Below are 15283 nucleotides of genomic sequence, written 5' to 3' on the forward strand. Positions count from 1 at the left end.
AGGTGATCCTGGTCACCAACACTACTGTCAAATGTGCCGGTCTGCCAAACTGGATACAAGCTTCGCACACCGAAAGGGTGAGACAAAGAGAGGAAGAAGGGGAGACATCATCCACTAACTCCTCAAGTCCATCTGGGTTTGAAGACTACAAAACATCCAACAAAAAGAAGCTGACCAGTCTGAGAGCTCACTACCACTCACAGATCAAACTCGACTAAGTGTCTTGCTGGTGAAGACTGCGACACCAACCAAGGGGCTAAGAACATGCACTGACACAGCAAGTGGGAACCCATGGCAAGCAGAATCAAGCCTGCCTGAGACAGGTTCACAGGGACTAGAAAGTTCCACCTCTGAAGGCGAATCAATTTAATTGAACCACAAGCACCTCCAAGGATCGTGCATTGTAAGACAATGCCTGTTTTTGTATGGTCATCCCAAGTTTTTGGACTAACGCTGTTGGTTTTTTGACTCAGTGCATTGAGGCCTGCTAATTGGACGTCCGTGCCTGTGTCCTTACCCTTACCTCCGTGCCTGTGTCCTTACCCTTAAACTGCTATGTCGAATTCACTAATGCTCAGATGGCTAAGCTAATTTGCCTGTTGCTCTCTAGTACATGGTACCTAGGGCATATAATTTAGTTGGTCACTTCCTGGCCTGCACCACTAGTTGTGCCACCCTGTGGGTGACACGGGCAAAATGAGTCCTGCAGCCTGCCAGCTGCAGGCTGGAAGAGCAGTTTTAGCTGCTGGCCTGACTTTGCCATTTAAAGCAATGGCTAAGCCATACTTCCTCCTGGTATATGTGTAGACGCCCTTATGGCAGGCATATTGAGTCCCCAGGCAGGGTGCCACATACCCGACAGGCAAGACATATCATTTTGTATGTTCTGGTAGTAAAAACTTGAAATGTTTGTTTTTACTGCAGAAAATCCCCCTCCCCCCCCCCACCCCTCCAGTGCAGAGTTACACACTGACCCTTCGGCGGAGCTAATTCTGGGACAGTGCCACCAAAGTAGGTCATCCAAGGTATCAAACAACTAGTTACATTAAGCCTGACTTGATTCTCAGGTCGGAATTAAAGTAACAAGTTGCAGTGTCCAACTTTAACAAAGCCTTTCGTTCCCTGTACCCATACTGATTGCACACAGGGCCCCTGTCACCAAGACAGCTTTCTGCCCTCCTGGGGAGACATGCTAACGGCTCCCAAGAAAGCATACAAAAGGGGCCTGATCTGGAAGGAGATTTTCATTTCCCTCCTGCAGGAAGCCAAAATGGTGTTGGCCCAAAAGGTGAGTTTCAAAGGAGAAGCCGCCAATAAAGGGCAATGGATAACACTTGAGAAAGGGATTGCTCCGCTGTTTAGGCAGACAGGCTGGCACTTGGGACTGGAGAGGGGAAACCATCTGCCAAACCGGTTTACCAGGGGCATGTAGCCCCCTTGGTAGGCACAACTTTGGGTTGGGCTAAGGAGCTTCACACAACGGGAGAGGGGTCCTGCCAATTAGAAGTGGGCAAAATGGTGCATCATGAGATGGCCAGATGCCACACTTCACAGGAAGTTGTTATCAGGCAGGAGAGAATCTGGTAGCCCATTGGCTACCAACCGCATCCTGTCGTGACAGCATTTTCTAAGCATATGTAGGGCACCCCTTGACCCTGAAATGAGCTCTCCACTGCCTTGTTCCATGGCGGAACCAACAAAGCACAGCTGCACTGATGTGGACTACATCTGGCGGGTAGAAAAGGAGAGGGACTGTGCTTGCTGTGTGCTGCTTGAGGAGAAGTCATCTCCAGAGCTCAGCCATAGCTAATAGACTCCATGGGCCAGTGAGTCGGCCTCCTGTTCACAGGACAGGGACACAAATAGCTGAGAAGCCTGCTGGGGCATTTTGGAAGCTCAGTCTTCAACCCGCCGCTAATTGCCACCATGCAGCACCAGGGACCAGGTCAGTTGTCGCTGAAGTGCAGCTGCGACCTCCTGAGGATGATTTATCGACCCATGAAGGATTAGCCCTAGACCCCTATATTGGGCGACTGGTAGTCAATTAGTGAATGGACTACTGCCACCACTGACAGAACCTCGAGGGACGTTGATCTTGTGACCAGGATCAACTCACCCCCTCTGTGGACTCAGTAGTGATTACAATAAGACTCCTGTCAACCGCCTCGCATCCCAGCATCCTTTGAGATCTTCAGCCGCCTTCATCTCTTCCACGAGGACCACTTCCATAAGAAAGCACTTTAAAGGATGAAAGTGCCTGGACCTGACTGGAGACTGCTTCTTCTGCTAAGGTAACTGTTTCTGAGGAGCTTGCTGGGCCCCCTGACTGGCTCCCTACTGGAGTTGGTCGCCTAAGGAGACTCCAAGTGACAGTATTACACCTAGCCCAAACTTTGTGAAAAATGTTCTAAATATCAAATTTGTTGAATGCGCCAATGTTTCTTCGCATTTGAATGAAATATCTTGATTTACAATACCTTGTAAATTATACATCTCCATAACCCTCTGGGGGATGTTTTTCGTTGTGGTGTCTAAAAATACAGTCTATGTTTATAAATACATGTTGGATTTCTTTGGTGTCTTGTCTTTTTCTTCTCCAATTGATTTGGTTCCGTTTAAAGGCTTTACATGTGTTCCTTTCTGTAAGCTTTGCTGCCCAGAACTACAGCTACACTTTGCTCACATATATCAACAGAGGAAGGGAGGACAAAGACAAACCAAAAGAGACTGCTAACAATGACGAAATGACCAGAAACCATAAGAGTGGTTAGGGAGTTCAAGGAGAATGAACTTTCAGGGCAATCAGATCCCAAAGGTGAGAGTTCAGACCTAACAGAATCAAAGCGACCTAAAAGGGAAAAGAAGATTCACCACAAGTTCTCATGTCTTACTGGAAATATCTTGAAAGAATTGAAAAATAATCTAATGACTATCTGACAGACATTGACAAACATCCAGGAACCCTAAATAAACAACAAAAGGAGCTCAATTCACACAAGCTCATTGACAAAAGTCAAAAGGATGAACAGAATTAGGGTAGCGGATAGAGGATTTGCAGAGCCTCAGGCGGACGTAGAATAAAAATCCCTGTAGCTTTGGAGATAAAGTAGTGACAATAAGGTAGGAGTAGTAGCTAACTCTGAAATAACACTTATTTACTTGGTCTGATTCAAGCTAACATGGTGCAGTGACGAAGCAAAATCCTACTTGAGGTTTTTGCAATTGCCATTTCTGTCTCTGTAGTTGGGTGGATGTAAGATGTTTATGTGCTGGGTGGAAATGCTTTCCGTATTCCTGTAAACACAACCATTAATCTTTTTGTTACTCAAACAGTGCATGGAGGTAAGACCTCACACGTTCCTCATGCTGAAAGTGTTTATAGCCATACCATTTATTTTCAAATGTTAGCTGAATATGTGGAAATGATGCAGGTAGAAGACGGTTTCGTTTCCTCTGATCTCCTGCCCTCCACAGCTGAGAGGGCTGGCTATTTTCAGCCTGACATACACCTCATGTACTGTTTTCCTTAATTTATTCTATCAGCAAAACTCTATTAAGTTGTTCTATACTGACTACTAACAGTATATTATACTGTCCTATACTGACTATAACAAACACTTAGAAAATGTACTGATAGTAACTGGGGCAAATATGTATTTGTGCTCTACTAAACATGCTTATGGTTCCATTAAGATTTAAAAAAAAAAAAAAAAAAAAAAGGGGATCAGCATGAGTACAGGTTGACATTCTTCACCTCTGTGACTAACTTGAGAACTACCAATCAAAGCATTCATGATTTAATCTGCAAAAAATAAAAAAGATGAGAAGGTCTTTGTAGATGAACTAAATTTAAGGGTAAGACTAGACAAAGAGAAAGGGTGCAAGAAAGTTAACACAGAGCATGTTATTGGAAAGACAAAGGACATTTTGAAGGAGCCCCCCAACCCCATCTGAGATTAAGCATTGACGTTACCAAGAAGCCAACTTTGTGCATTACAAGTAAACAGGAGGGGAATGGCACAGTTACAATAGTGGGTTGAAGTTAGTGTGAGCATAGTTATCCAGTGAAGGATAGAACCTTTGCTGAACTAGAGGTAAGTATCAAGAGTATCTATTATGTATGTGGTAAATCATCTGATTTTTGGTTACCGCATATTTGGGTGGATAGTTGTAGCTTTAGTCTTTCCCAGAATTTATCACACTAATGAGTTAGATTCGCCTCTTGACCACTATATAAAGCAAAATAAGTGAGACTTCAAACAGATCCTTAGCAATATCTTTGGAGCATTCTAACACTCAGTAGGACTTGCATTAAATGACATTAGAACATTTGAAAACTGTCAACTTTAGTAGATAGGTTTGCCACTAATACTGCAGGTGTTTTACCAGTTATGAACAAGCAATTGCTTGATATGAGAGCTATGATCATGCAGAATCACCTTGCGTTAGATTTGCTGCCTGTCAAGGAAGGCAGAGTCTGTAAGGTAATCCATGCAAGGGAATGTTGTGCATACATTTCAAAAATACATTACGAGTTTAATATTGATGTCACTAACATTACAAATATCATCAATGAATTAACTGAACTGGAAAAGACAGGTGCCTGAGAAGGAATAGGTTCAGTCTTTGGATCTACTGGAAGGGGATTTGCTAAGATAGGCGAATGGTTAGGGAGGGTAGGTGGGGGACTACTGACATTGCTTTGAACTCATCTATTGATTACATTAATAGGTATTGAATATGGGTTGTTTCTTCTAAAATTTTGAAAAAAAAAATCATCAGGCAATGGGTTTGAATGTGGGTATAAAAAGCTGTCAGCAACGAAAGGAAGAAAGAGGAACATAATTGATGGAAAGGTTGAAGAGATTCAAAGTGAACTCTATACAACTGTGAAGGAATTCGGATAATCCAAAGAGAAGAATTCCAAGTGGATGAAAGCAGTGATGTAATAAAGATGTAGACGTCATGATTTAGAAATCATCAAGGGGTGGTCGTGAACATTGGTTTTCAATGTGTTTGAAACTGAGTTTGCACTAATAGGCCTAATAAGTCGCGACATAATGCCTTGAAACTTTGACCCGTGTCTGTCATTCTTATTGGGGATAACCTAGTCCTATTTCATTACTGAGTGTTACAGAAGACAGAGACGGGTCCACTCGGAGAGCACACAAGTCTGTATAGGGACTACATCTCTCCCAGTCTGAGCCACCAGCATGCATAGGGTAAGTCGAGGTGATGCAGATTGGCTCGCAGACAGATCTGAATACAGCACAACATAAATTTTGACACGGGCACTGGTTAGTACATAAGATTAAAGTCTACATTTAGTTCACGCAGATCGAAGTGGAGCAAATCTGAATAAGTGCAAGAAAAGAAACAAGCATTGTCAAAACCATTTGTCTCACCTTTGAGACTTTTAGGCTTTGCCAACGCATTTTGGGTATATTGTATAGCACCAGAAAAGTGCTGTGCCACATGGTCAGAAGACAAAAAAGGTGCGAGGATGCAGCTATATTAAGGTGTAGGGACATGCAGCAATTTGGCACCAGTCTCTTCCCCTCAAAATATATGCATATATTTAAGAAAATAAAAAGTTTGGCCATTGGGGCAGAGAAGCTTGTGGGGGAAGCTAAGAAGCAGGTGGGTTAGATGAAAACAAGCACATGAGGAAAGCATCAAGGGGGAAGAGGGAGGAAGTTTGGAGGGGGAAATATGTTAGTGACAGCTTACAACATGAGGGTAGACAGCAATATGGAACGCCGTGGCACGATTATTCGGCAGGGAAGGGGGAGAAGCACACAAGGGAGAGAAAGAGAGTTGGGAGCCAAATGCAATTATATGAAGAACTTAAGCAAAAAAGGAAAAGTAGTTCATTAAAAGTGGGCAGTGAAAGTATAGGAGCCCACCAATAAGATAGTAAAGAGGCTATGTTCAGGTAAGGGACGAACCCAACACAGACAAGCTAGGGCACAGAAAGCCACTGAATAAGAAGCAAACAAATGAGTGCTAATAAAGCCAACAAACAGTAAGGAATGGAGGGACTGTAATCCCTGTAACTTATTGGTAAGCCAACAGTAGATCTTTTGCAATCACACAGCTTGTGCTGTCTCGTAGGTTCAACCGAAAAAGGACATCTATGATGAACACGTAAACAATAGAAAACATAAGACCTAGGTGAGATGGGACCATAATCTCAACACAAAATACTCTGGTATGGATATATGATTAGTCATGCAGACTGTAGGTAAGATCTTTAGTTTATGTGGCTCATGTTGCCATACCCCTAATGATAGAATTTATGAGGAATGGGTACATAAGAGAAAACATTTTTTAGACAACAGTGTCAAGCAATGTGAGTATTTATTTGGTCTGTGAAGGCAGTTTCTGACTCCGCATGCAAACCTAAATTATAAAATCTGCAAATAATATACTATTAAAAAATTCAAGAGGGTCACTAAAGAGTGCTGTGCTTATACTGGAATACAGCCTTCTTGAGAAATTATCAATTCAAATATCATTTTAATTTTTCTAGTGAGATGATCAAGCTTCATTAATTGCAGGACACGTGCTCTAAACTGTGCCAATGCATCCTAAATGGGATAGAAAGAGGTTAGAGGTATTTGTTCTTATGGATAGAACAAATACAAAATGGAAATAGTTATTGGAAGTCAACACACTGCACATTATGCTAGACTAATGTGAAAAATCCACAATAGACAAGAAGGGGTTATTTAGTTATTCACAATTCAAGAAGTTAATAAAAGTGTTTTGCAAAGTTATAAAATTGAGACAAAGAGGTGGAGTATCTTGACACAGGATAAATGTGTTGTATGTGGAGTTGATATCAATGAAAACAACGGTAATTCAGAATTTGGTAAAACTTAGTTGTCAAAAAACCTGAACCTGAACTGAAGCAGAGGTAGGAAGGTCTAGGCACTAAAGAGAGTCAAATCTTCTGATAGTTGGTTCTCTGGAACATTCTCACTCTGTAGAAAACTCTGGGCTCAAACAATGAGATGCAGCAAAGTTATGAAGCTTTAAAGAATGTTTATCATAGCAAATATCTATAAGGACACATTTCCACTGGTGAACAATGTGAAGAACATTTCGAACAGTAGAATAACCAATATCAAGAAAACAAATAATAGCATAAGAAGTAGCCTTAAATACGGTTATGCATTAAAAAACTGCTTGTTGTAAATATGACATAGGTAACTTCTTTTATAATACCTTTTATGGTCTTTCCAACTACTGAGAATAAGGGTTTGGATGCAGATTACTCTTACCTGCCCTTGAGGGATTTCATCCTTCTTGTCTCGGTCCATCATGGGAATCGGTGAAATACCAAGCCGTTTCATTTCATCCCCCTTTTTAAAACAAATTAAAACGTCAACTCTGCTGAACTGATGTTCTGTAAAATCAATTCAATGCATTCTTGGAATTTCTGATGACAACTGGCAATCCATGCAACATGCTATGCATGATATCTTACAACCTCCTAAGGAGCACCAAGTCACTACTGGCCTGATTCACACAACTTTAGAAAGCATTATAAATCTCAGTTTGTGTTTTATGTATACTACTGCTTTTTTGTACATTTGCAAAAACCCAAAAGGTAGATGTGTTTATATATGTATATATAGGAAAGTACCACTGTTGGCATGGTTGCCCCCCGCCACTTTTTAGCCCAGTGTTAATTCCAACTTTGTGCTGGGACCCTGCTAACTAGGCCCCAGCACCAGTGTTCTTTCCCTAAAACTGTACCTTTGTTTCCACAATTGGCACAGCCCTGTCACACAGTTAAGTCCCTTGTAAAAGGTACCCATGGTACCAAGGGCCCTGTGGCCAGGGAAGGACTCCAAGGGCTGCAGTCTGTATTCTGCCACCCTAGGGGACCTCTCACTCAGCACATGCACACTCTGCCTTGCAGCTTCTGTGTGCTGGTGGGGAGAAAAAGACAAAGTCGACATGGCACCCGTCTCAGGGTGCCTTGCCCACAAACCACTGGCTGAGGCATAGGTAAGCCACCCCTCTAGCAGGCCTTACAGCTCTAAGCCAGGGTGCACTATACCACAGGTGAGGGCATAGCTGACTGAGCAATATGTCCCTACAGTGTTTAAGTCCATTCTTAATGCAGTGTAGCCATATTGAGAATATAGTCTGGGAGTTTGTCATTACGAACTCCACAACACCATAATGGCTTCACTGAATACTCAGAGGTTTGGTATCAAACTTCTCAGCACAATAGACCCACACTGATGAGTGCACACACAGAGTGGATCTTAGAGATGCCCCCTGTATGTTAGCCAAACTGCTAGAGTAGGACTGAACGGTCTGCGCCAGCTTGCCACTTTTAGACAAGTTTCTGACCACATGGGGTGAGTGCCTTTGTGCACTCTGTGGTCAGAAACAAAGCCTGTCCTGGGTGGAAGTGCTTCAAACATCCCCCCTGCAGGAACTGTAACACCTGATGGTGAGCCTCAAAGGCTCAAGCCTCGGGAAACAGTGCCCCAGGGCACTCCAGCTAGTGGAGATGCCTGCCCCCTGGACTAAACCCCACTTTTGGCGGCAAGTCTGGTGGGAAAATTTGGGGAAATAGGGAGGAGTGACCACCCCAGCCAGGTCCACCCCTAAGGTGTCCAGAGCTGAGGTGACCCCCTTCCCTGCAGAATCCTCCATCTTGGTTTGGAGGACAGGGACCAACAGGGATAGGAATGAGCCACCCTCCCCAAAGGGAGTGGGCACAAGAAGGGTGTAGCCACTCTCAGGGACAGTAGCCTGCCCTCTGAGCCCTAAAATGCCCCTAAATGTAGGATTTAAGGCCTCCTTGAACCCAGCTCACCAGATTCCTGGCGATCTACAAAAAGAAGAAGAAAGACTGCTAAGCTGAAACCCGCAGCAGAGAATAAGGAAGACGACAACTGCTTTGGCCCCAGCTCTACTGTCCTGTCTTCTGCTTGAAAGAACCTGCAAAAAGACCAGAGACACATCCAGCGGGCCCAGAGACTTCTGCCAACTCCAGAGGACTGACCTGCACCCAAAAGGACCAAGGCCTCCTGAGGACAGTGGCTCTGTCTACAGAAACCTACAACCATGGACTCCCACCTCACTCCAGATGTGCGAGTCTTGACCCCCTGTGCACCAGACGCCCACGGCCAGTGTTCAGGTGGTCCACCCAGCAAGAGAGGGTCTTCAGACGATTGCGAGCAAGTGCCCACCCTGGGTTGACCTCTCCACCCCTCCACGATGACGCCTGCAGAGGGAATTCAGAGGACCCCCAGACCGCGAAGCCCCGGACAAAGATATCCGATGTTTAAGAACACACTGCACCCAGAGCCCCCAGGCCTTGGAGTAACCAACCCCCAGTGTCTCAACGTTCAGCAGACGGCTCTCCTCCCTGTCTGACTGGTAATATGCGTGAGACACCCCCCTAGGCCTCGCCTGTACCCTCTGAGTGACCCTGGGGGTCTCCTCATAGACCAGCATTGGAAACCCGACATCCTGTTTGCACCCTGCACCCAGCCTCCCCTGTGCCTCTGAGGGTGCGTGTTTGGTGCCTACTTGTGGCCCGTCCAGTGCTCTTTTAATACCCCCTGGTCTGCCCTTCAAGCCGCAGGTACTTACCTGCAGGCAGTCCAGATTCCAAGTACCCTGTCTCTATAGGAGCCTACATTAAATTTGTTCAACTTTGACCTCTACACCTGGCCGAACAGTGTTGCTGGTGGTGGGTGTTTGGGGTTAACTTGAACTCAAACCGGTGGACTTTCTAAAACACGGAGACTGAAACTGTAAGTGATGTACTTACCTGTAAACCGACCTAACATTTCTTCCTCGCCCCCAGCCCCCCCCCAGGAACTGTTCTGAAAATTGCACTGTGTCCATTTTTAAAACAGATTTTTGCCAATATTTCAAAAACTGTATTACTTACCTAGTTCAAACAAAGTACTGTTGATACCTGTGTGAAATACAAAACTTTTATTGTACTTACCTGCAACTTGAATCTTGTGGTTCTAAAAATAAAGAAAATATATCTTTACAAAATAAAAACCATTGGTCTGGAGTTAAGTCATTGAGCGTGTGCTTCTTCTATTTTCTGTTTGTGTACAACAAATGCTTTGCACTACCCTCTGATCAGCCTAATTGCTCGACCACACTACCACAAAAGAGAGCATTAGTATTATCTAATTTGGCCTCTGTTTAGCCTCTGGGGAACCCCTGGACTCTGTGCATACTATATCTCACTTTGATATAATATATACAGAGCCAGCTTACTACATTTGTGGATCAGAGGTGGGGTTAACGACTTTGCATTTCCTGACTACTCAGCCAATACCTGATCACATGACTAAATTCCAAAATTGCCTTTAGAAAACTGATTTTTGAATTTGACTATTTTTTCCAAATTTTGTAAAGTCCTGCTAGGGCCTTGGTTAAGTTCCCTTAGCATCTCTTTTTAAGTTTAAAAGTTATTTTTAAGTTAGGATTTAGTGACTAGAAGTAGTTTTTAGTTCCTAAAAAGTAATACCAACTTTTAGTAACATAATGAGTAGCTCAGAGGACATGGTTGTGGAACTCAACCTCACCCCTTACCTCCATGTAGGGATGGCAGAGTTAAGGTCACTCCGTAGGCTGAAAAAGATTAGAACTGGCTCCAACCCTACCAAAGGCAACCTCCAGGAGCTCTTGGCAGAGTACACTAGGGACCACCCTGCTGAGGAGGAAGAACTTCTCTCAGACAGGGAAGATCTTAGAGCTGAGGTGGATGACCTCCACCCTCATCACCTAACTAGGGAGACCGGGGTCCCTAGACCCCTGTCTCCAAGGACAGAACTCACTGGATCTGGATCTTCCGCAGGGGAGTCCATCTCATTTGGGAACACTGAGGGCAGCCTCAATGAAGAGGACATCATTTTAGCAAGGATAGCCAAAAGGTTAGCTTTGGAGCAACAACTCCTAGCTACAGAAAAGGGAGAAATGGGCTGAACACCTATTAATGGTGGCAGCAATATAAACCGGGTGAGAGAGAATACTGATATCCTAAAAATGCCCAAAGGGATTGTCTCAAAATAAGAAAAAGGTGATGATATCACCAAGTGGTTCACAGCTTTTGAGAAGGCTTGTGCAACCACAAAGTCAAGCAGATCTCACTGGAGAGCTCTCCTTTGGGAACAGTTCACTGGTAAGAGTAGGGTTAGACTCCTCACACCCTCTGGTAAAGCTTCAGAGTCATATGACCACATGAAGGCTACCCTGATTGAGGGCTTTGGATCCTCCACTGAGGAGTATAGGATTAGGTTCAGGGCAGCTCACAAAACTTCGAGCCAGACCTGGGTTGATTTTGTTGACTACTCAGGGAAAACACTAGATGGTTGGATAACTGGCAGTGGAGTGCATGACTACTTTGGGCTTTATAATTTGTTTATGAAGGAATACCTGTTACATAACTGCTTCACAGACAAGTTGCATCAACATCTGGTAGACCTAGGTCCAATTTCTCCCCAAGAATTGGTAAAGAAGGCAGACCATTGGGTCAAGATTAGGGTGACCAAGACTTCCACAGGGGGGGCGACCAAAAGAAAAGGGGCACAAAGCCTCCCAGGGGAAGGGTGGTGAGTGTAGGAGGCTGGACTGGCTTGTAGTGAGTACCAAGGGGTACTTGCACCTTGCACCAGGCCCAGTTATCCCTTATTAGTGTATAGGGTGTCTAGCAGCTTAGGCTGATAGATAATGGTAGCTTAGCAGAGCAGCTTAGGCTGAACTAGGAGACGTGTGAAGCTACTACAGTACCACTTAGTGTCATATGCACAATATCATAAGAAAACACAATACACAGTTATACTAAAAATAAAGGTACTTTATTTTTATGACAATATGCCAAAGTATCTCAGAGTGTACCCTCAGTGAGAGGATAGGAAATATACACAAGATATATATACACAATAGCAAAAATATGCAGTATAGTCTTAGAAAACAGTGCAAACAATGTATAGTTACAATAGGATGCAATGGGGAAACATAGGGATAGGGGCAACACAAACCATATACTCCAGAAGTGGAATGCGAACCACGAATGGACCCCAAACCTATGTGACCTTGTAGAGGGTCGCTGGGACTATTAGAAAATAGTGAGAGTTAGCAAAATAACCCTCCCCAAGACCCTGAAAAGTGAGTGCAAAGTGCACCAAAGTTCCCCTAAGGACAAAATAGTCGTGTTAGAGGGAAAATGCAAGGAAAACACAAATCAGCAATGCAACAACGATGGATTCCTGACTGAGGGTACCTGTGGAACAAGGGGACCAAGTCCAAAAGTCACAAGCAGCTCGGAGATGGGCAGATGCCCAAGAAATGCCAGCGGTTGGTGCAAAGAAGCTCTTACTAGGCTGAAGAACTGTGAATACTGCAGGAACGACAAGGGCTAGAGACTTCCCCTTTGGAGGATGGATCCCCACCGCCTTGGAGAGTCGTGCAGAAGTGTTTTCCCGCCGGATGGACGCCAACAAGCCTTGCTACACGCAAATCGTGCGTTTGGCGTTTTTGGACGCTGCTGGGGCCCAGGAGGGACCAGGAGGTCGCAAATTGGACCTGTAGAGAGAGGGGACGTCGAGCAAGACAAAGAGCCCTCACTGAAGCAGGTAGCACCCGGAGAAGTGCCAGAAACAGGCACTACGAGGATGCGTGAAACGGTGCTCGCCGAAGTTGCACAAAGGAGTCCCACGTCGCCGGAGACCAACTTAGAAAGTCGTGCAATGCAGGTTAGAGTGCCGTGGACCCAGGCTTGGCTGTGCACACAGGATTTCCGCCGGAAGTGCACAGGGGCCGGAGAAGCTTGCAAAGTCGCGGTTCCCAGCAATGCAGCCCAGCGAGGTGAGGCAAGGACTTACCTCCACCAAACTTGGGCTGAAGAGTCACTGGACCGTGGGGGTCACTTGGACGGTGTCGCTGGATTCGAGGGACCTCGCTCGTCGTGCTGAGAGGAGACCCAAGGGACCGGAGATGCAGCTTTTTGGTGCCTGCGGTTGCAGGGGGAAGATTCCGTCGACCCACGGGAGATTTCTTCGGAGCTTCTGGTGCAGAGAGGAGGCAGACTACCCCCACAGCATGCACAAGCAGGAAAACAGTCGAGAAGGCGGCAGGATCAGCGTTACAGAGTTGCAGTAGTCGTCTTTGCTACTATGTTGCAGGTTTGCAGGCTTCCAGCGCGGTCAGCGGTCGATTCCTTATCAGAAGGTGAAGAGGGAGATGCAGAGGAACTCGGCTGAGCTCATGCATTCGTTATCTAAAGTTTCCCCAGAGACAGAGACCCTAAATAGCCAGAAAAGAGGGTTTGGCTACCTAGGAGAGAGGAAAGGCTACTAACACCTGAAGGAGCCTATCACAAGGAGTCTCTGACGTCACCTGGTGGCACTGGCCACTCAGAGCAGTCCAGTGTGCCAGCAGCACCTCTGTTTCCAAGATGGCAGAGGTCTGGAGCACACTGGAGGAGCTCTGGACACCTCCCAGGGGAGGTGCAGGTCAGGGGAGTGGTCACTCCCCTTTCCTTTGTCCAGTTTCGCGCCAGAGCAGGGGCTAAAGGGTCCCTGAACCGGTGTAGACTGGCTTATGCAGAATTGGGCACCTCTGTGCCCAACAAAGCATTTCCAGAGGCTGGGGGAGGCTACTCCTCCCCTGCCTTCACACCATTTTCCAAAGGGAGAGGGTGTCACACCCTCTCTCAGAGGAAGTTCTTTGTTCTGCCATCCTGGGCCAGGCCTGGCTGGACCCCAGGAGGGCAGATGCCTGTCTGAGGGGTTGGCAGCAGCAGCAGCTGCAGTGAAACCCCAGGAAGGGCAGTCTGGCAGTCCCAGGGTCTGTGCTACAGACCACTGGGATCATGGAATTGTACCAACAATGCCAGGATGGCATAGAGGGGGCAATTCCATGATCATAGACATGTTACATGGCCATATTCGGAGTTACCATGGTGAAGCTACATATAGGTAGTGACCTATATGTAGTGCACGCGTGTAATGGTGTCCCCGCACTCACAAAGTTCAGTGAATTGGCTCTGAACAATGTGGGGGCACCTTGGCTAGTGCCAGGGTGCCCTCACACTAAGTAACTTTGCACCTAACCTTTACCAGGTAAAGGTTAGACATATAGGTGACTTATAAGTTACTTAAGTGCAGTGTAAAATGGCTGTGAAATAACGTGGACGTTATTTCACTCAGGCTGCAGTGGCAGGCCTGTGTAAGAATTGTCAGAGCTCCCTATGGGTGGCAAAAGAAATGCTGCAGCCCATAGGGATCTCCTGGAACCCCAATACCCTGGGTACCTCAGTACCATATACTAGGGAATTATAAGGGTGTTCCAGTAAGCCAATGTAAATTGGTAAAAATGGTCACTAGCCTGTTAGTGACAATTTGAAAGTAATGAGAGAGCATAACCACTGAGGTTCTGGTTAGCAGAGCCTCAGTGAGACAGTTAGGCACCACACAGGGAACACATACATGCACACCTATGAGCACTGGGGCCCTGTGTGACAGGGTCCCAGTGACACATACATATAGGCCACAAACTTATGAGCACTGGGGTCCTGACCAGCAGGATCCCAGTGACACATAACAACATACTGAAAACATAGTGTTTTCACTATGAGCACTGAGGCCTGGCTATCAGGATCCCAGTGAGACAGTGAAAACAGTGACAAACACCCTGACATACACTCACAAACAGGCCAAAAGTGGGGGTAACAAGGCTAGAAAGAGGCTACCTTCTCACAGTGAGACACCTACGGACAAAAGCAAAGAGTCTTTCTCCAGTCCCACAAAAACCTACTCAGGAGGGTGGGCCCAGAGCCTCTTCACAGTCCACAAATGGGTACAAGGGTAAAATTGGAAAATACAAGCAGTAGCTCTTGATCAATGAGACAAGGGTGCAAGCCCTGAGGGATACAGGTGCCAGTGTCACCATGGTAACAGAGAAACTGATTTCCCCTGGACAGTATTTGGCTGGACAAACATATCCAGTTACCAATGCTGACAATGTGACCAAAGTCCATCCCATGGCTATGGTGACTTTAGAATGGGAGGCGTTAATGGCCTGAAACAGGCTAGGGAACGATCTGGAGTCCTCCGCACGGGCTGAGGTAGAGGTCAAAACCAATGCAGTCATGCTGGGACTCCCTGAACTGGTGTGTGTGTGAAAACCAGAGTGTCTCGTAGTCATCAGTTGCTTTCACCTCCAGATGCTCTTGAAGATCCTGGTGAACTATTGTGACCTCTGCTGCACTGTCAAGCAGTGCCAG

General features: G+C 45.7%; 1 protein-coding gene across 2 annotated transcripts in view; it reads right to left on the reverse strand.

Annotated features, from left to right (window-relative positions):
* The window catches only part of PDE10A (phosphodiesterase 10A), a 1332617-nt gene that overhangs the window by 149015 nt on the left and 1168319 nt on the right, over window positions 1–15283 (reverse strand). For both annotated transcript variants that reach the window (XM_069235310.1, XM_069235309.1), the window contains exon 20: window positions 7287–7367. In XM_069235310.1, the coding sequence (XP_069091411.1) occupies window positions 7287–7367 (81 nt within the window). The remainder of the gene's footprint in view (window positions 1–7286; window positions 7368–15283) is intronic.

Source organism: Pleurodeles waltl, chromosome 5 (assembly GCF_031143425.1).
Source record: "Pleurodeles waltl isolate 20211129_DDA chromosome 5, aPleWal1.hap1.20221129, whole genome shotgun sequence".
NCBI classification, from domain to species: Eukaryota; Metazoa; Chordata; class Amphibia; order Caudata; family Salamandridae; genus Pleurodeles; species Pleurodeles waltl.